Source organism: Pezoporus occidentalis, unplaced genomic scaffold (assembly GCF_034315485.1).
Source record: "Pezoporus occidentalis ecotype Australia unplaced genomic scaffold, CSIRO_AGI_Poc_V1 ctg34, whole genome shotgun sequence".
In the NCBI taxonomy this organism is placed as follows: Eukaryota; Metazoa; Chordata; class Aves; order Psittaciformes; family Psittacidae; genus Pezoporus; species Pezoporus occidentalis.
Genome location: NW_026915376.1, coordinates 5,670,966 through 5,693,574, shown reverse-complemented (window position 1 = coordinate 5,693,574; position 22,609 = coordinate 5,670,966). Strand labels below are relative to the sequence as shown.

General features: G+C 36.7%; 1 protein-coding gene across 5 annotated transcripts in view; it reads right to left on the bottom strand.

Annotated features, from left to right (window-relative positions):
• The window catches only part of DNAH8 (dynein axonemal heavy chain 8), a 140,391-nt gene that overhangs the window by 54,187 nt on the left and 63,595 nt on the right, over positions 1-22,609 (bottom strand). For all 5 annotated transcript variants that reach the window (XM_062629681.1, XM_062629683.1, XM_062629684.1 and 2 more), the window contains 11 exons: positions 21,348-21,434; positions 21,149-21,256; positions 20,361-20,495; positions 19,566-19,727; positions 15,205-15,451; positions 11,053-11,294; positions 10,831-10,971; positions 5,844-6,081; positions 4,828-4,970; positions 3,158-3,292; positions 560-682 (listed from right to left, as the gene is read on the bottom strand). In XM_062629681.1, coding sequence (XP_062485665.1) covers positions 560-682; positions 3,158-3,292; positions 4,828-4,970; positions 5,844-6,081; positions 10,831-10,971; positions 11,053-11,294; positions 15,205-15,451; positions 19,566-19,727; positions 20,361-20,495; positions 21,149-21,256; positions 21,348-21,434 — 1,761 coding nt within the window. The remainder of the gene's footprint in view (positions 1-559; positions 683-3,157; positions 3,293-4,827; positions 4,971-5,843; positions 6,082-10,830; positions 10,972-11,052; positions 11,295-15,204; positions 15,452-19,565; positions 19,728-20,360; positions 20,496-21,148; positions 21,257-21,347; positions 21,435-22,609) is intronic.

Below are 22,609 nucleotides of genomic sequence, written 5' to 3'. Positions count from 1 at the left end.
CTTAAATACATGCCAAGTGGAAATTCTTCAGACCTACTATGGGAAGGAATTGTGAGGTATTTTTGCCTGATTTTTTTGCCTGGGTCTGTATAGACATATGAATGTTACACACCCAAATTGTACATGGACTTATCAAGAGGCAAAAATCTTTAATCAAGTTTTCAAGACTATGTGTTACGCTTGAATTTGGACACAGTCTTTATTACTTTTTCCAAGGTGTCACATTTACATTTTGCAAAAAGTTTGTTTCATGGTGCTCTCAAATCAGTGTCAATCTTGAAATTAACAATATGGTACCCTAGTACAGTGACACTTTTTATTTAGTCATATAAAAATATGAGAAAGTGGAGATAATGTAATATATGACACCATTATCATATACGTTTCTACAGTAAATCTAGTTTACTCTCTTTTTTTCTTCATCTATGTACCATATTAGAAAATATTTCCAATAATTAATACTTAATTGTACTATTCAGGAAGTCCACTGCTTCCCATGTATATAAATAAAAAAGCAAAACAATTTGAGAATAAGTCATATTTGATAAAAATATTTTACCTGATCTCCCCATTCATTGATAAATGGCATACTGATATCATCAATAAAAACAGTCATTTTTCTGCCCCCAGGAGGTCCATAAGTACTTCCAGCACGTTTGTCCACATAACTCTCTATTGTCTTCTAAAAAGTAAAGAGGATTCTTGGTTTGCATCTAAAGCAACAATATTATTTAAAATGTATTGCTAATTAATGTACTACTTATTGCTTTCTGCTAAAGCACTTCTCCAATGATTTCCTCTTTTTGCTAGTAGTTTCATCTTTGATTCATCATTAAGGAATGATGAATTCTCCTGTTCATGACCCTTATTCCCATGAGATTCCCTGGCCTTAGGACTATGTCTCTGCTACCAGAGAAATTTTTATAAAGTTTTCAGACACAGTAATTATTACTTAATTATCTGCATTGAAGCAGATTATTATCATGAAGTCATCAAACTGAAATGACATTAATTTTGGTATGATGCATTATGTCCATATGAAATTTTATATCTTCTTGTGAATTATATTTCAGTCTTCAGATACATCAAGATTAATGCAAGAGAAACTGCTAAAAGAAAAGAAAACAGATCAGAAGTTTTGAATTCTGTTGCATTACTACTTTTTTTCCTCTTGCTTCTCAAATCAGTGAGGGTGGGAAGGTAGCACACACAATTTGAGAAATGAAAGATTAATCAAAACTGTATTAATTATGAGCAATAATTAGAATATCAACAAGCACAAATAGCATTTTCATTACCTATAGCATAATTTTTATACATACTGAAGTTATTTAGAAAAGCATTTAACAATCACTCTTCCAAAGGGTAGCTCTAGAGAGGAATGGAATCTGCTTTCAGAGACTTTTTCATGCACAGTCTTATGATTATGATTTGGATTTCCCTAACTAAGCTCAGTTGTTTTATATTAAATATAAATTTATATATTGCTGTAGAACAGCAAATCATAGATTCTTAGAACAGCAAACCACTTAGATTCCTTTCCAGTTATTTTCTACATGTAAGCTAAGAAATGCAGCATTTTAACACTTTGGTGTCAATAATCTTTTAAGACTGTTTTTAACTAAATAAGAATCAGGGTCCAACAGACAAATAAGACACAGATATTTAATTGAAGTGTATCCTCAAAGTTCTACATCTCTGCAGTCTTTCAAAAGATATCTAGAACATAAACTATGACAGAAAAAAAAATCTTACAAGATGGTAGCAAATATTTTCCCTAGAGAAATTAGTTTTCTGCTTTACAAGCATGATATCATCCTATATGAGTAATGTAGCATATGCTGTCATAAAGATCAAAGAGTTAATTGCATTTTTGAAACAGAAAATAGATACAAGTTTTGCCCAGTGTTTTTGACGCCCCCTTTTTTTTTCACAACAGAAAATAATTAGCTGAATGTTCTAAGGTAAAACATGTAGACTATATGTAATGAAAATGAAAAAAAAAAAAAAGAAACTGGTAAGAGAAAGAAAGCAATGACACAAGAAATCAAGAACTTTGTACCATATCTAACACATCCAAAATCACACAATCTTTCACATATCCTCAGAATGAAGACTGAAAAGACTATTTTGAGTGTGGTTCTAACAAGTGTTTAGAAGCATTTAAGTTGTTTTTCTGCTACATTTCTCTCTTAGAAATCAGCAGTGTGAGCTATGCATTCAGCTAGCTGGAGGAAGAGAAAGCTTTTCTTCCAAGGTACTGTGGGACTGCAGCAGAGACAAGTCATGGTAAGATCTTTTACAGATTTTGTACCAGAGACAAGGAAGTCTGTGTTTTGTTTTCAGGACAGTAAAGTTCTAGGGACCTATAATACACTAACTAAAGGATACTGAGACAGATATACTGATAGATCAATTAATCTTGCATGCATGAAAGGATGCTTGCCTTATTCTGTCTCGCTTGTTTGATATAAACCATGGCCAGAGATCTTATGCGTAACATAAAAGCTCAGCATATATTCTGTGAGTTTGGAGCTTTAAAAAAATAGATGTTTAAATCATGACTTTTCACCATTTTCTTAATAACATTTACATTAGCTTCTTAAAAAGATGCTTGACTTTGCAATTGAGTTTGTAACACCTTCTCCACTGAGCATGCTTTTCAATCAAGAAATATCCCAAGATGATTATTTTATCCTACTGGAAGACTATCACCATGAGTTCATTGCTCTGAATTGGTAATAAAGCCAGTTCAACTTACAGGATCTATAAGTTGAAATCTGCTTTTTATTTAAGAAAAATTAACATTATTGGTATAAACTAAAGAATCAAGAAAAAACTGAAGTGTAACTAGAAATTTTCATTAATCTAGAATGAAAAGGAAAGGTCTTCAGCAGTAAATGGATTATTAGAATTCCATAATGAAAAAGCACAGATCAGTCATGAATATATGTATCTCTATGTGAGTGACTATATTTTATTCTGATCTGCAAGGTTATTTTTAATGGAGTTTTCTGAAGTGTTTTAAGTGACTTAGAGGAAAAAAGTCCGCTAGACTTTATTTCTAAATCACTTCCTTTATCATCAGAATTAAGTACACTTTAAATACTTAGCAAGTAAATTATATGCAAAAATTACTTAAAATCTATACTTTTACCTGAAACATAAATGGTTCTGTGGCAGATGAAAAGTTCAAACTTTTTGACAAATGCTCTTCTGGGTTGTATTTCTTCATATATGCCTTAATCATGACTGTCTTTGCACTCCCCTGTTCTCCTATGAGCAAAACTGCCTGTAACAGATTATAAATAGCTAGACAGTATCTAAATACAAAGACTTTGTATGTTTCCACAATTTGCATCAGATACATCAAAGGCACAGCCACATTATGGCTTCTGGACAGTTTCATCAAACCCAACAGACTTTTTGTCAAAATCCCAGACTTTTACAGAAAAAAGTGTCCTGGGCTCGGCCACAATAGTTATTTTCCTCCTTAGCAGCTGTTGCAGTGCTGCATTTTCTACTTTAGTCTGAGAACAACACTGATAATACACCGATGTTTTTAGTTGTTGATAAGTAATGCTTGCTCTGATCAAGGACTTTTCAGTCTCATGCTCTGACAGTGAGGAGGAGCACGGGAAACCGGGAGAAAGCAGAGACAGGACACTTGATCCAAACTAGCCAAAGGGGTATTCCATACCACAACACATCATGCCCAGTATATAAACTGAAGGGAGTTACCCGGAAGGCCCAGATCACTGCTTGAGTCAAGTTGGGTATCGGTTGGACGGTGGTGAGCAATTATACTGTGCACAACTTGTGTTTATTGTTTTCCTTTTCCCCTTTAAGTTTTATATTCTCTCCCCTTGTTATTTCCCTTATTATTATAATTATTGGTGGCAACAATAGTGGTTGTGTGTTATACCTTAGTTACTGGACTGTTCTTATCTCAACCTGTGGGATTTACATTCTTTTGATTCTCCTCCCCATCCCTCTGGAAGCAGGGGTTAAAAAGTGGGGGGAGTGAGCAAGTGGCTGCGTGGTTCTAAGTTACCAGCTGGGCTTAAACCACGACAAACAAGTTCCAGCACTGACTCATGTGATGGTGGTATTTCTAATACTGTCTCCATCTACTAAAAAGGGAATACACATTGACTTATATTTGACAAGCTGACACAAATTTCCATAGGAAGTTGTTAAGCTTATTAACAGCATTGTCCTAAAGCAAAAAATGTATTTTTCAGATCTTCATCTGTTTGAAAACAAGCCTATATGTATTTTTTAATAACTCTTGTTTAATGATGCCTGAGCCAAAAGCCATGACACCAGATTGGTCCTTATTGGTTAAAGCTCTGTGAGTAGTGCTTTCTCTTTTTAATAGTTGCTATTAACTACTGCTTTCCTAATAAGAGAAAAAAAAAAAAAAGTTAGGACATTCATGGTTTTATTGAAGTACCTTGTGAAATTTATTTTCCTCGCTTCCTTTTTCCAGAAAGCACAAATCAGAAAAATTAATACGGTGTAAAGACTAAGCACAAGGTTTTATATCTTTCTCTGAGAAAGATAATATGTTGTTGGAACTAAACTTTTATGACAAAAACAAAAATCTAAAAAGGGTATTTTAAACATTTTGCCCAAGCACAGAAGTACAGAGTATTCATGTTAACAAAATCAAAATAGAGCAATATGCAAATAATGATGCACCTGGCAAGCAGTGAGTAGAGACAGAGAAGATGGAGAAAGATTGCAACCCCCAGGTACGTTATAATAGTTTTCTATTTATTTCATATAGTAGGCATATACTTAAATAACTAATTTTGTACTTACTTTCTGTTGTTTCGCAATTGTGTTTATCAAAAACTGAGTTGTGACATTGTCAACATTTGGAACCAGAATAGATGCATATTCTGGGATACTATCTGTTGGATAAACATACTCCTGAACTCTTTTACTCCAGTGCTCCCAGTGACCTGAAATGACAAAAAAAGACACATAAATTTTCTCAAATCTAGATAAACTACATGTAACAAAAAATATACGTAGTCATGACCTTTAATTAGTCTACAGTCCTACTAAATATATACGTCATTTTTTACATTTATATGTAGCTGTCTAAATAAAAAAATCGAAAGAATATTTACCTAGAAACTCATTCTCACACTGCTGGTGAAGTATAGAATGTGACAATATGGACTGTGGATGTGTTACACTAAATTAACATTGCTGGTCAAAAAATTTTGAATTTGAATACATGAAAAATAGATTTATTCATGTGAGAATATACTCTGTAAGAACAGTAAGTTCTTTGTGACAGTGGTTGTATATGTTATTTAAACTATTAATTGCAGAAAACATTACACAATTCAAAATATTAATTGGTTGCAATATTCAAAATAACAGTATTCTTACAGTTTATAAAATATTAAGATTTATTATTTATTATAAAAGATAAAAATAATTAACAGGAATTAAAATCATATTTTTAAATAAAAAAGACTAGCTGTGAGGAAATTCAATATAAAATTATATTAATTTAGGCTAATACAGCCTAAGCATAAATTATCTAAAACTGTAGGTTGGTTAAATTAATACAAAAGAAATCTGTAAGAATTAAAAACATAAGAAATAAGAAAATGTTACCAATGAACACACTATCCCTTGTTTCTGACTTCTCAATCCACTGAACTCTGCAGATAGAATCTGTGTTAGTACTATACTGTTGTCAAAAATCTCTGCTCATGTCACTGTATAATAAGGACTATAGGAATAATTCTAAGTTTCAAAGAAGCCATACTCAGTTTTAAAATGCCATTATAAAAAAGGATGTTAATGCTTTTTCTTACCATGACCAGAAACATAAAACTCATACATCGTTTCACTGGTACCAGGAGAGATTTCTGGTAAGTCTAATTTGTTATCATGAGCTCTAATGAAGGCTTCAAGTTTATTTCTACTTTCCAACTCCAGAAGGGCACCTAAACTCCACATTATCGCGAAGCAGAACAATTTATGCAGATGAGATATAGCTGATAAACCACCTTCTTCCTTTGATGGAATCAAACCCTCCAGAAGATTAATAGACTGAAAAGATTTTAAAACATTATACATTAAGAAAATATTACATAATCACCTTTTATTTTTATACATATATGCACATGCATTACCTATATGCATTCAAACTTTAAACCATTATCTGAATACAGGTTACTGAAGACTAAAATAAAATTTAGAATGACAAACACAAGAAAATAGATTAAAGATATCTATATGAAACTGGATAAATTATTCAAAACTACTTCAGTAATCTGATCATCAACTATCCTTTTAAATTATGCCTACATAAAAATGTAACTTAAAAGCTAGGATAAGAAAACAGCTTTTTAAGGGATTTTATAATATCTAGTGGGATATTCACAACTTTAAAAGCAGGTGGGGCCTAGCGATTTCCATCTTTAAGCACGGAAGAATTCTCATAATCTATCTGATACATTTATTTCAATTCTGGTCAGTTAATGCATGTAGCACATTCAACTCTACTTTGTGTTTTAAAAACTAGATTAAAATATACTACTTTATTATTGATTTGTTCTGTTTCTAATAAGCTATATTCCAGAAATCTAGTAACTTGCTATTGACAATTTGGTGATATTGCTCATTGTCGTGGTTTACGCCCATCGGTAACTCAGAACCACGCAGCCGCTCCCTCACTCTCCCCCCACCCCTGCTCCCAGAGGGATGGGGAGGAGAATCAAAAGAATGCAACTCCCATGGGTTGAGGTAAGAACAGTCCAGTAACTAAGGTATAACACAAATCACTGCTGCTACCACCAATAATAATAATTATAAGGGAAATAGCAAGGGGAGAGAACACAACCACTCATCATGTGCCAACCGATACGCAGCCCGACCCGAACAGCAACCTAGCCCTTCCAGGTAACTGCCCCCAGTTTATATACTGGGCATGACGTGCTGTGGTACGGAACACCTCTTCGGCTACTTCAGGTCAGTTGTGCTCTCTCTGCTTCCTCCCAGCTTCCCCTCCTCCCTGGTAGAGCATGAGACTCAGAAAGTCCTTGGTCAGAGTAAACATTACTTAACGACAACTAAAAACATCGGTGTTATCAGCGCTGTTCCCAGGCTGAAAGTCAAAAAGACAGCACTGCACCAGCTACCAAGAAGGAGAAGAATGACTGCTGCTGCTGAAACCAGGACACTCATGAAGCCAGATATTTGACTGTCTTACATAACATCACTCATATTCCCTTTCTGTAAGAGGCAGCGTCAAACCCATTGTTTAGAAATATGTCTTTTTAACAGTGAAACACGTGTGACCATCTCAAAATTAGTATTCTTTATGTTGTCTTGCATCTCATGCTTGAAGTGGGAAGTAATGCAGTAACGGATATTTTAATACAGCCTATAGGACATAAATAGAATACTTTTGATTACTTCAGAATTTAGTTTAAAAAAGAGCAAAAAAAAGAAAAAACTCTTGGCTTATGGTGGTCTTAGGGGTGGTACTTTCTGCTGGTACTTTTTTCAGCTTGGACCTTTCTGAATCAAATACACTTTTTCTGGGTTTAGGAATCCTATAAGAATTTTTTCACTCTGAGAAAATCAAGACTAGTCTTAACCAACATAGACTTCTATTGTCTATAACACCCTTTGGTAAGATGTTCTATAGGTCTGCCATCCATGGCATTGCAGAGTTTGTTTTTCAGCTGTATGAATCTCTTTATGCTTATCTTCACTGATTTTCATTAGCCATTTTATTACCTACTGTATTCAGTCTTGTAAAGTCTGTCTACAGTTTTTCATGGTTAGCTCTTTAGTCCTTAATATCCTGAGTAATTAAGTAGCATCAGTAGACTTCACATAAAACAAACTTTTCCAGATTGTTTCTGAATATTTTAAACAGCATTGTCCCATCAAGGGCACCGCAGGAGCAGTGGTATCCTCTGTCTTTTCTAAGAACTATACGCTAGTCACACACTTCCTACCTTCTAATTATTTACCTAGAAATGAACCTCCTATTTTCTGCTATGACTGCTTACCTTCCATATAAATCCCTGGTAAAGAACTTTGGAAAACACCTTTGTTTCTTCATGCAGACCATATCAACCAGATGTCCTTTAGCTACAAGGCTATTAACTTTTCCAATAGGCTTACAAGGCAGGATAACCCTAAACAAAAGTTGTGTTGAATCTCTTGAAGCAAATTACATTCACCTAGCTAATGAGGTGGTCCAGAGAATAGTAAACAATTAGGAAGTCAGAGGAAATTACAAGGAGGAAAGCAAAAATGAGATCATTTTTTATACAAAATCATTGCCAAGCTGTTGTAGATACAAAAAAAAAGATGAAATTGCAAATGCTAACAAATAGCAGATATTTGGGTATGTGTGCATGTTTGGGTGAATATCCAAAACTCAACTTTAGTACTCAAGTACAAGTCTGCTATCTGCTCAACACAACTGGCTTGAGGTTATTGTAAATTTTGAAAATGCCTGAACTAAACAAAAGCAGCACATCTTGAGTCGCACAATAAAGAGAAGTAAGACAGAACCCTCACTCAGGAGGCTGGTAAGATACAGTGCTTCTGCATGTAGAGTATTTCAGCAAAACTGGGATCTTAGGGTGGTCCTGGTTTCAGCAGTAGCAGTCATTTTTCTCCTTCTTAGTAGCTGATGCAGTGCTGCGTTTTTGACTTTCAGCCTGGGAACAACGCTGATAACACCGATGTTTTCAGTTGTTTCTAAGTAATGTTTACTCTGATCAAGGACTTTCTGAGCCTCATGCTCTGCCAGGGAGGAGGGGAACTTGGGAGGAAGCAGAGACAGGACACCTGACCCAAACTAACCAAAGGGGTGTTCCGTACCGCAGCATGCCCAGTATATGAACTGGGGGGGCAGTTACCAAGAAGGGCTTGATCACTGCTTGGGTTGGGCTGGGTATCGGTGAGCAGTTGTATTCTCTTCCCTTGTTATTTCCCTTATCATTATTATTACTGGTGGTAGCAGTAGTGGTTTTCTGTTATACCTTAGTTACTGGACTGTTCTTATCTCAACCCATGGGAGTTACATTCTTTTGATTCTCCTCCCCATCCCTCCAGGAGCAAGGGGAGGAAGGAGGGGGAGAGTGAGCGTGCAGCTGTGTGGTTCTGAGTTACCAGCTGGGCTTAAACCATGACAAACAGGTTCTGGAAAGAAGAGACTGTGTGGAAAAGAAGGGTTCTGGCAAGAAGTGGTCTTATGAAAAAAGAAAAAAGGCCCCTAAAAGAAGGAGGTGAAGATCCTAGTTAGAGGAAAGATCCTGAAAATGGGGTAAGATCCTGGAGATCAGGGAGATGCAAGTAGACAAACGCTAGATGATTCCAAGAAACCTTATCAAGTAATGCCCAATTCCGGCAACTGTAAGAAGCTGAACAGCACAGAAACAAACACATCTTTTTACCCTACCTTCCCACACAGAGAAAGAAATCTGTGCTGGGAAGAGAAAAATCAAGACTAAGTGAAAATAACAGTGGAGGAGGAAAGCAAGTGAGGAACTGAATTAGTGAAATGATGAAGCACAGTAAAAGCTCTGGTCTCACTGGTTTTTAGTTAAACCTCAGCATGGAGATCCACTAAGGGGTATTTACTCTGTCACACCTGTGACAGAAACTTATTAGTGATTCTCATTCACAGAAAAACACTCAATACAGGTTAAATCAGGTAAACACTTCCCAGACCAAGCAGTATGAGTAGAATATTCATTTGCTCACACTTTCTAACAAGCCCTCATCAGAAATAACATAGAAATCTATACGTCCCAAGAAAAGTTTTCCATGAAGACATCAATTCAGCCAGAGGTTTCACAGATAGCAAATGTAGACGAAAAAAATATGACCCTTCTAAAAAAATTTGTGTATAGCATATCCATCTTGTTTATCATCATAAATTGGCAAGTTACACAGTTCTTGCCTGCGTATTTCAATTCTATAGATGTCTTAATTCCATTTAGTACTGCACACTGAACTTTGTAGCATTTACTGTGGCTATTAATTTGCAGCAAAATATTCAAGCTATTGAAAATCTGAAGCTAAATCCCTAATGAACAGTAAAGAGATACTGGGTGCAAATTGACTAGTTTAATATTAAACTGAGGTGTTATCCAAAACATTTTTTTTTCTAACCTCTTATTCAATATAAAACTGAGATTACATGTACAAATGGAAAGTCTGGAGACTAAGAATCTGCAGATGACAACAGACTCATAAACAAATCAGCTGGAGACCTGCAGTGTAGGACTGACAGTCTTGCAAAATCTGCCAAAGACATAATTCTATTATTAAGAAATCACTGATAAAGATTGGACTTCATTCAAGGTAGAATTCCAACTGATAGGAAGGGACAGGCACATTGACCTTGACAGTCGGCTGACAGAATCACAGCTATTACATTTGAGGATAAAAAGATAATTAGAATTATTCTCTCTGCTGACACTACCCATAGGGTTAGATTGACTCCCACCACAATTTGCTTGGTATTAAAAGAACCTCAGTGAGACCCTAGCTTATTAAATATATGCTTCTGAACTTTCTGAAGCCTGCAAATTCCAGTGAACAGAAGACTAGCCTATATATGAAACAATAAAGAGAAGTAAAACTTTCTTCTGCACATCTGTAACAGTTCCTCTTATATTGCCTGACGAACAAATACTGAGTTTGAGGTTTTATCAGGAAACAATCTTTTCAAATTAAATTTTATTGCTATCAAATGTTCTCTTTGCTATTTCTGGCTGCTGACTATAGTCAGTCAACTCATACAGGCTTACACAGTATCTCCTTTACCTGCATAATGTAGTTACATTCCAGAAGCTCCATTTTTGGATTAAGGTTTAGTTTCATGTATGTATACACTGGTTCAAAGACTCTGTCATACAAACTTTGTAAAACTTCATTTTCTTGAGAAGAACGTTTTTTCAGCCATGCCTGTAAAACACCCACATTACTTTTTCTGTATAAAATGTATAACATGGTACAGTTAGGAGTAGCCAGCAATTATAATCTTACTTGCAATATTGGTCTCCAGCTGAGAGCAGAAGAACTGAGATAGACCATACCCATTCGAGAAACTGTTGCCGGAGAGGCATTCTCAATGTTGTGAACCTCAAATAACAGTTTACATGTAGGAGACATAGGAATTCGATCTCCATTTGCTAGAGTCAGGGTCTTGTTATCATCCAAAACCGAATTTAGATTCTCAATCCAGACTGCATCTACAGGACCATCTAAAATCAGAAACACATTTTCACCTGGAAAAATAATTAAAAGAGGTATAGTTCATATCTCTGTACTGAAAGAACAAGAAAATAAATTTACAAAAGATGGTCTAGAACTTGGGTAATACATAAAAATATATTTAATTTACTGTAATTTCTGATATGTCCAGAGATGTTCATTACTGTATAAATGGCTGTCATGGTTTAAACCCAGTCAGCCATAAATCACGCAGTCTCTCTCTCACATACACACACACATACCCCCTTGTCCTCCCCCTGCTCCCGGAGGGATGGGAAGGAGAATCAAAAGAATGCAACTCCCACAGGTTGAGGTAAGAACAGTTTAGTAACTAAGGTATAACGCAAATCACTACTGCTGCCACCAATAATAATAATGATAAAGGAAATAACAAGGGAAGAGAATACATCACCTCAGCACCAGCCGACCGATAACTCGCCCCCACCCCGCCCAACCGAGCATCGACTGATACCTCGTCCAACCCCGCAGTGCCCCAGCCCTTCCAGGTAACTCCCAGTTACATCCTGGGCATGATGTGCTGTGGTATGGAATACTTCTTTGGTCAGTTTGGGTCAGGTGTCCTGTCTCTCCTTCCTCCCGGCTTCCCCTCCTCCCTGGCAGAGCATGAGGCTCACAAAGTCCTTGGCCAAACCAAAACATTCTTGTTATCAGCTCTGTTCCCAGGCCGAAAATCAAAACACAGCACTGCACCAGCTACCAAGAAGGACAAAAGTGACTGCTACTGCTGAACCCAGGACAGTATCCACCCCTTATTCCACACCATTCATGTCATGCTCAGATCCCACATTTTCAATATACCATCGCTCTTACATATATATATATATATACATCCACCTACACACACAGACAAAGAGGTCATTTCTTAGTGCATGGACCAATCCCTGTAAACCTGCTGAGTCCATTCGGTCCATGATGTTGGGCTCCATCTCTTGTAACAGTCTTTTAGAGCAGGAGAGGCTGTGTGTAGTGTTCACACTCGTGAATAACCTGGGCAATAGTGTCCATTGCTAAGTCCACCCCTCGATCATGAGGCCATCTCTGTGTTGCATCTCTGCTCTGTTGGCCTTAAGTGGCATGGGTCCACCAGGCTCAAAATAATTCACTGTCCCCTTCAGCAGTTTCTGCAGCTTGTTGCTGGGGACTCCATACAGCTGCCTTCCATCTCCGACGCTTCCAAAGCACTGGAGGGGCCCAGTGGACTGGATACTCACCCATACTATCCCACACACCCTGCCACTCATGACTGTCCAGCCTTGGGGAAAATCTCCTGGTCCTCCTATATCGTCGTCTAACCCCAGACAAGACCCAAACCTGACTCTGCTTAACTTTTGAGATCAGACAAAATGGTTGTGGGTAAAACACAGTCTGTGTGTGTGCCAACATGCTGATCCCCATCACAATCAGCAGGCAGGTCCCAAGGATACCCAAAGGCCATTCAAAACCTTCAGAACTCTCAGTTGATGCTGCTGTACTTGTCACTGGGGCTGGTGTAGCCGCTGTGCTTGCCGGCTCTCCCACCGCCAGCTTCTCTTTTCCTGAGTCCAGCTCTTCCTCCTCTGCCTTGCTGGGAAATGCTGCGTGGTCTCCTGCATCCTGCATCATGCAGGCGGCTGCCGGGGAACACTCTCGGCTGTCGCGGGGCTCGGCTCCTCCGAGGGGCTCGGCTCCTCCGCCGCCTTCTCCCGCTGCTCGGCAGCCGCCTCCTTCCGCTCCTCGACCGCCCCGACCTCCTCCACCGGCAGCCGTCCCCTCGCGGCCTCCGGCCCCGCTCCCGCCGCCGTTCGGGCCCCGGGGCCGCTCTCCCGGGCCGCTTCAGCAGCCGCCGGCTCCCGGGGCCGCTCCCCCTCAGCTCCCCGCAGCCTCACGAAGATGGAGAGTAGGGTGAGGGCCAGGACGGTGAAGAGCAGCCGGACGGCCAGGTACAAGTCCACGGCCCCGCCCGCTGCTGGATTACAAGCCATTGCCATAAAGCACAGTGAGACAAGAACCTTAGCCCAAGCCCCACACTTGATAAACACTAACACAGCAAATACCGGCTCTAAGTAAGTTACAACATTCTGAAGGTGTGAGATCAACAAGAACAACTCTGAGAGCCAATAAATCAGCATTGTGACGAGTGACTATTAATTTGGTCAGATCTGTCGTTATCTCAACCTTTCGTGCCCCATAAGAAGTGTAACTTCTTACGTTTTTGGGCGCCAAAAAGAACTGTCGTGGTTTAAACCCAGTCAGCCATAAATCACACAGTCTCACTCCCCACCCCGCTTCTTGCCCTCCACCTGTCCCTGGAGGGATGGGAAGGAGAATGAAAAGAATGCAACTCCCACAGAGTGAGATAAGAACAGTTTTAGTAACTAAGGTATAACACAAATCACTACTGCTACCACCAATGATAATAATGATAAAGGAAATAACAAGGGAAGAGAATACAACACCTCAGACGGATAACTTGCCCCCACCCAGCCCAACCGAGCACCAACCATACCTAGTCCAACCCTGCAGTGAATTAGCCCTTCTGGATAACTCCCAGTTACATCCTGGGCATGAGGCTCAGAATGTCCTTGGCCAGACCAAACATTTGAACAGTAACTAAAAACATTGGTGTTATCAGCACTGTTCCCAGGCCAAAAGTCAAAAACACAGCACTGCACCAGCTACTAAGAAGGAGAAAAAATGACTGCTACTGCTGAACCCAGGACAATGGCATAGTTAGTTAATGAACTGTTTTTGAAACAATCAGTAGCAAATGAGGGCACAAGTATATCTTTATGTTCAGTAACTGTGGTGAGATTACCTTGGCTGGATGCCAGACAGACACTGTGCCACTCTCACCCTCCCCATCCTCAACAGGATAGAGGGAAAAAGTAAGGTAAAAATGTTTGTGGGTTGAGGTAACAACAGGGAGATCACTTAACTACTGTTATGGGCAAAACAGACTGGACTTGTGGAAAATTAATTTATTGCAAATTAACATAGACTCGGATGATGAGAAACAAACACAAAAACCTGAACTACATAGTCCTTACTTTTATTTCTCCAGACACAACTTCTTCCTTCCAAACTTTTGTGACACCAACCTAATCTAACTCTTCCTCCCCCGTTCCCCCACCATTCTTAAGGGGCACAAGGGGGATGGAAAATTTAGCATTTTGTTGCTAAAAGAAGGGTTCTTTGGGTAACTAAAAAAAAGCATTGAACATTCACAGATCCCATTGAAGTTAAGGAAAACTATCACTCACCAATTCTAAAGATCTTCTTGTTTCACTTTTTTCTTTTATTTTGAAACATAAATATAGTTTAAAATAAAATTTTAGATTTTAAAATTTGGCAATCAAATTTTAAAATTCTCTCTTTATCTTCAATATAGGAATTTTCCAATAAAGAAAGTACAGACCTTTTATTTGAGAAAATTCAGCTTTCTTTTAAAAAGAACCTCCTTCTAGGAAAGTTTTCTAGAATTCCCTTTCTTTTTTTTTTGTTTTTTCTTTTTTTTTCAAATACAAATGAATCACTGTGAACAGGAATTTCAGTATTCCAATCCTAAAATACTAAAATATAAATATGGGTAATCAACAGATGAAAAACTATGCAAAAGACACGATTTTAAGTCTAGTACAATTAGTACAAGTAAATCTAATCTATAATTTATCAAATTTCCAAATAACACATCTGCACAGTAGAGCTGAAGTAGCAAAGAAATCAGCACTATTTTTATGCAGATATATTACTGAAATAATAACATTTTAAACTGTCTTTTCTTGAGAAGTGAACTGTATACTCATCTATGTTCTCTATAGTTTCCCCCAAGAGGGAACATTACCACATTTGCAGATTCAAGATGCTTTTTCCAACAAAGCATCCAGGAAGTATTTTTATGATGCCACACACAAAATGGTTACATACCCTTTTTAGCTTTCAGTGTTCTCCTCCACAATGTAGAAAAGATTCCATCTGTCCAATCATTAGTTGCAGCATCTAGTTTTCCAAACATTTGAGGAGCCGTTATAGCTTTGGGGTTCATACGCATTTCTCTATGAGGCTGGCCACATTCTGTCAATGCTTTCATTAATATAGTTATGACCATTGTTTTTCCAGATCCACTTGGTCCAAGTGTCATCAACCCATGACGTACTAGAGAAGTTTCATACAACTATAAAACACACACCAAAAAAAAAAAAAAAAAAAAAAAAAAAAAAAAAAAAAAATTAAGGAATATATGCTTTTGAAAGATTTTTGCTTCTTTTTAACAGTCAGTGATATAAATTTGTTGAGACACACAAATTATATGCTCAGAATTGAAATCAGCAGGCGTTTAGAGATTTTGTGTGTTTTGTGGAATAGTACATAACATTTCAATCTTCTAAGCACCAAGGAAATATGCTACAAAAGAGTTTAGAAAACTAAGTCTTGCCTAAATTTTTCAAAGCAATCGAAAACAGTTTTACCAGATTTTAAAAAGTATTTTCTATATTATTCAAAAGGAAAAATGAATAGTAGCAAAACACTAGTGCAGCAGAAGAATGACTAAGTGCCAGACTACTAAAATAGCTGAGTATGTGAAATAAACATAGGGGCCACACATCCCCCAGGACTGTAGATGGGTTTAGGTTTAGGAAAGCTCTTTAGTGCATTTTCTATTTTTCTTTCAATGTTAGCTTTAGGCTTGCTATCGAAGTGGCAGAGTCTGCCTACACAAGCAGCAACTGAAAGGAATATAAAAGTGATAGGCCTCCTGAGTGACACAACCTTACAAGGAGAAGCATATTTAGCTCCTTCCTCTGCAAGCTGAATAAAGGCCTGCATCAATCCAGAAGGAAGATCTACAGGCACAACAAATCCAAACTAAGATCAAGTGAACCATGAACTTGAAAATTTCAAACTTCTTATTCCCAATGTATGGTGAAATTTGTTAAGGTACAAACAATCCTCCTATAAGCATTTTGGCAATCAGAAATACTGAAACATGAATAAAATAGTGAACATAATTTTAAACAAGATGGTCAAAAGCATTTTCTCCCACACAAAAATTCTGCTGGCCATCACTGTGAAGATATGTAAAGGACAATATGGATCCAGCCTGCATAATGTGGAACAAAATCTTACATAAATTAGGTGGAGTTTGAGCAAAGCCATAAATATACCTCTGATTTGATGACAGAGACATGATATTTTAGTTGTTGTGAAGTAACATAAGGCAGAACGTTGTATTTTGTGGAATACTCTAATGCACTGTTTCTTTTGCTCGCATTCAACAAATCACATAGCAGTTTTGTTTTTTAAGCTAGACAAGTTTGTACATTTTCAGAAATAAGCATAAAAGTCAGTGTGCCTTTCTTGATTGATGCCTAGGTTCTTTTAATATAGTTTATAAAAAGCAATGATGTAGTTTCTAATTTAAGACTGCACAGCCAATGAACAAGCCTAGCACTTCAAGGACTTTAGTTTCAGATAACCTCTGTCCTGATGTTGTGCTCAAGGAAAACATATTTCCATAGGTAAAATATCCTTAAATGTCACTTGTTATAGTTATACTCTCAACTTGACAATCAGCAAAATTACAAATATATGCTTCTAGAGAAATGCAGTTTTCAGCCATTAGGAATGGCAAGGATTATTAGTCTTCACCTTTAACAGTGTTTAACTATTATTCAAAATGTAGGGATAAGTAAAATATGAAAATTAGAAGTCATATGAAAATCAGAAGTCAGCATAATTCTCTGGCTGACAAATTTTACAAAGCAAAATTCAATTTCATCGATTAAGGGAATTAAAAAAGAATCCATTTCACTAATAAAACCTACAAGATCAATCTTAATGAATAATACAGCTAATAAGCTAAAGTGCGTCACTGTTTAAAGCACGGTGTTCCAAGAAACAGTCTTTATTGCCTGTACGCAGAAGAAATAAAGAATCAGAAAACATGGGAAACTAACAAGGTCATAATGTTTAAAAACATCATTATCATTACCATCAATCATAGAATCATAGAACAGTTAGGGTTGGAAAGGACCTTAAGATCATCTAGTTCCAACCCCCCTGCCATGGGCAGGGACACCTCACACTAAACCATGTCACCCAATGCTCTGTCCAACCTGGGCTTGAACACCGCCAGGGATGGAGCATTCACAACTTCCCTGGGCAACCCATTCCAGTACCTCAACACCCTCACAGTAAAGAATTTCTTCCTTATATCTAACCTGAACTTCCCCTGTTTAAGTTTTAACCCATTACCCCTTGTCCTACCCCTACAGTCCCTAATGAAGAGTTTCTCCCCAGCATCCTTATAGGCCCCCTTCAGATACTGGAAGGCTGCTATGAGGTTTCCATGCAGCCTTCTCTTCTCCAGGCTGAACAGCTCCAGCTTTCTCAGCCTGTCTTCATTCAAGGGTGTGCTCAAAATAAAAGAGTAGAACAATAAGACAAAAGAGCAGCAATGCTCTAGTTACTTTTCTAGTTTGTCAGCTTGTAATTTTTTAATGATTGTCTCATTATTTGTTAGGATGCTGCATTTGCTAAGTTTGCTCCTTAAAGAAGGCTGTGTATAGGCAAGTGTGTTGGCATAAAGTTTATCAATCAGAACATGAGTTAACTGTCTTTAATAATCAATTCAAAGATAGTTTCAAACATGATTTCATGTCAGAAATACAACTGTCACCCATTTAAATGTTAATTGGGAGTAAAGGTCCAAAAGGCCATTCAGGCACCTTTTTTTCTTCATGTTAAATAACTACATATTCTTTAATCAACAACACATCACAAAGATCATCTGTCACTAAACAAAAATTTCCATAATCCAAAATTACAGTTAAATCATTAGTTTACTACACATAATGTCTTACAAATATTCTGAAGTCAATTTCTTGCAACACCTTAACAATTTCATCTCTTTTACTTTCCAATAAGACCACACTTAGGTCTAAAAAGCTTGCAACAAACTAAACAAAATATACTACACTCCTAGCAAGCTGTCAGCCCACAGGCTCTATGCTATTCCTTCAGTGCCAAGAACCAAGCTTTTCTCATGTCAAAAGTAGGCAACTTTTTTGTTTTATGCAAACAACATTGTAACAACTTTCTGCTACACATTCATTTAGATTCTATGTATTTTCTTACTCAATTTTACTAGAACTCTTGCATGAAGGTAACAGAGGGATACATATTCCATGTAGGTCTGGTCTTCCCACAGCATTCAGGTGGCCATGCACTTCAGAAAGATGCTAGCTTCGAACACTACAAATTGACAGTAGGTGGGTTTGCTCACATCCTTGTAGTCTAGAAAGCTTTAAAATCTCTTTATAGCTTAAATCTTCAATCACACACATCCTTGAGAGAGACAATTCCCAGTGTATGGCAGTGCCATTCTTGTTATTGACACTATTTTATTGTTCTTTCATTTTATAGTGCCTACATGCATGTTTACTTGCATGCTTAGACTTGTTATAGGTTTCCATAAGCTTGCCATAGCATATGCTAAGACATGTATGCTCTATACATCCTTATACTTTAACTATTTCAACTCAGTACAGGTAAGACGGATGATTACCCAACCATACTTCACAAATATGTCTGCTCAAATCCATCATGAGGACTCTTCATTAGAGAAAACATATTTAAGTCATAAATACATACCCCTTACATTTCTCTTTGCCCTTATAAAGCTCTTCTAGCTCTTTCCTCCTACTTAGTAGGAGTTGTGCCAAGGCTGTGTTTCTTCTCACTCTTTATTTATTGCTTTGACCTTCAGAATACCTCCCAGTCTGTAGCCTAAGAAACTCATGTTGGAGAACCATGTAGGTAATTTGCTGCTTCATTCAGGTAACTTAGATGCACTTGGAAGTGCATCACCATATCTGGAAAAGGCTGGGTTAACAGCATGTTTTAAGGTTTGGGTTTTCTTTTGGGATTTTGTGGGTTGGGGTTTTTTGTTTGTTTGTTTTCTTGTTTGGTTTTGTTTGGGTTTTGGTTTTTTGGTTTTTGTTTTTTTGTTGGTTGGTGTTTTTTTTAATTTGTGTATTTTCTTTGGGTATTTTTTATTTGTTTTGGTCTTTGTTTGTGGGTTGTTTTTTTTTTTCTTTCTTTTTCTGTATTATTTAAAGAAGTAAAAACTTAAGTCCCTTGGATTGGTCTTCCTTAGTGTGGTGTACACACAATCCTTGTTTTTTCCCATATTGGAAGCACAGGTCCTTTAGTGAAACAGTAGTTTAACTACTAACATGGTGTTCTGACTCCTGTTTGTTAAAATGTTTTGGAAAAAAAAGTTTTACCTGAATAAGTTTAAGATTCCATGGTGGATGGTTAATCAATCCTGCCTTTTCAACCTGATTAGCCACTGCTGCCTGAAGCTCAACATAGGTACTACTGTCCAACTGTAAGCCCGGAAAGAGATCACTGATAAGACTGAGAAACAAAGGCTCATCTTCATCTATCTGAAAGAAAAAAAAAAAAAAAGTTAAGTAAGTGCATAAAGCATGGTTATCAAAGAACGCTCTCAAACCAAAAGTAATCTCTGTTTTAAAATAATAAAGAGTAGGGTTGTATTTTCTAAATACAGAAGCTTACATTCATAAACACAGCCAGATACAGCTCACTATAAAAACAGCATTTTGAAAATGTCACACATATGCCATGCGAGAAATACATTTAAAATTAAAAGAAATTTCCCACTGAGAAGACACTGGAATAAACTTCTAAAAATGGTATGTAAAACATTACAGCATGTATTGGAAAGAACATCCTACTTGGAAAGAAATCTTCAAAAGTCTAACTTATTAGATCCTCAAATTATGCAGTTTACATATAGTACAGTAGTTAGTCTGTACAAAAGTTAGTATATAAAATATGATACAACTAAGCCATTATTAACCTATTTAAACCTTTGCACCCTAAGCACTGTTTGCAAGTCTAATAAAATCCCACTGCTGTTTAATGATAATGATTACTGTTGCCATTTTTAAAGAAAAGGATGTTTGAGGTTTTTTTTATATTCTGTTATGAAACTCCATGAAATATCTAGTAGAATTGACTCTACACATTACTAAAATATTAAACTGGATTCTTACCAGCTTAGAAAGATTCATATCTCTTAGCCCTCTCATAACAATACTTAGTTCACTTTCATTTGGCCTGGCCTTCTTCTGAGTTCCAAGAGTCCTCAGTACTGAAAGGACATTCCTCAGACCAAAGTCATAATGGACCTAGAGAGTGGGAAAAGGCTTATTGTTGCTATCGCTTAGGAATTATTCTACGAAAATTAGTGGAGGATAGTAAGGCTATTTTCAAGAAAGAGAGGGCAAGTAAGGGTTTTCATTTCCAATTTAAATTTGTCTTCAACATTTATAATGCTATATTGGAATTTTTTTTTCAGCACTGTATAGCAGGGTTCTAAAAAAAATAATGGTTCCATTCCATTGGAATTTCCAAACAAGGCATCTTAAAGCTGAGACTTCATATCAAAGCAGTGCTTTGGGGAGAAGGGCAACTTAAATCAAACTTGAGACATTCCTCCTGTGGTTTCCAATTTCCAACTACTTTTTAAGACATAGATAATTCTTACAGGAAAACCAAATCACCAGGTTAATTTCTAACCGGCTCTCATGTTTAGGCAGAGACTCTCATGCAATTACAATGCAAGTTACCATTCCTTAACAAATAAATGTTTGGACATGACTACACATATACAAATTATCATAGTTATTTATTCCAAAATTTTAGAGATATTTGTTCAAATTATGTTTAAACTACTTCAATATTTTGTAAAAAACATAAAAAACAAGCTGCACAACCAAAAACCTAAGGGATGGTATTGTGTAAATATGAAGACAAAGATGAAGGGAATACAAAACACTACCTGCTTAGTGAGCTGCTCCTCGCAAAGTTTATAAAGAACAAAGAATTTCTGAGACAAGACCACATTATCAATAAATCCATAGCTTGCTAGCTTAACTCTTATAATTATCTGAAATACATTTTTTTTAGAAATTTCATTAGCTTTTTGGAAGATAGGTGAAAAGTAAAATACAATTTTTTCCTTCAGTTTAGTCAGTAACCTGTCTATCTGGAACCATCATAGCAACACTTCTAAACTGCATTTTGAGATTTTCTGGTAGTTCTTGACGTCCAGCATAACCAGGATTCTGCGTAAGAAAACACAATGCATTATTTACAAAAGTCAAAATAACATCCTTTTAATAAAAGTTCAATAAAAATAAATTTATGTATAAATACCTAGATTTCTTCAGAGTTATAACTCTTGTATATTAATGGTTAAAATGTGAAGAAAAATACTCATCCATAACTATGAATTTAATAACCTATTCATAATTGTCAGAGTAGTAACTGAATTTCTTTATCCTAACAAGACTGCAGTCAGAATTTTAAAATGTCATGGAATACAACCTAGTTGGTTAATGTCTTCTAGTGTATTCCCAATGCAAATCAAGTTTTCATCACCATTTTGCAGAAGTGGTAGGTTTTGTAACATATTAAAAATTCAGTGTCCAGCAAGAGCCAAAATATAATAATAACAACAATAATATGAGGATGCCTTTCTCTATTTCTTGCACCTAAAAGGCTTGCCTTAAAGTACAAAAGTACAGTAAAAATAACGCAGTCAAAATTAAAACAAGAGTTTGACTAATAGAAGATTTCTAGAAAATTGCCACAAATATGGCAAATAATTCTGACATCAAATAGGTGATGTTGAAGAAATTAGAAGTAGTCAAAAGATATTTATGACCTCTGCAGTTGTTATCCTTCACTTGAACATGCAGATGATGGTTTTAATTTCATGTAAATCATCTTGGATTGCCATGTGCCTTGGCATTACAAAACACACTACAAAATTCCCTGCCTGTGATATTATAGGAATTAGCGCTATGAAGCCTCAGGAACCCTAGGCAACAAGACAGCACTAACTCTGAAAGTTAATATTCCAAATCCAGGACTTGTGTTTCTCCCTTTGATAATGGTTGTTAACGGCCAGCGCACTGCCTTTCATATCTTTTTTGTACAGATTATCCATTCATTTGTGGAACCTAACTTTGATGTATATGTACTGCAAGGTTTTTCCACAAGTAGTCATTATAAGATAATAATGTATCTCAAATACCACCAATAAGAACTTCAAGAGATAAGAAGCACAGTTCTGTCTTAATGCCTGCTCTGATTCCAGATTTGACACACAGAGCGGAAGGGGCCTCTTTGCCACAGAAAGCGAAAAGAAGACATCCAGCATTGCATTTACCAGTTTACAATCATACCGTATCAACAAATAAAGGAATCTGATAATTTTTTGCACAGATTTTGAAAA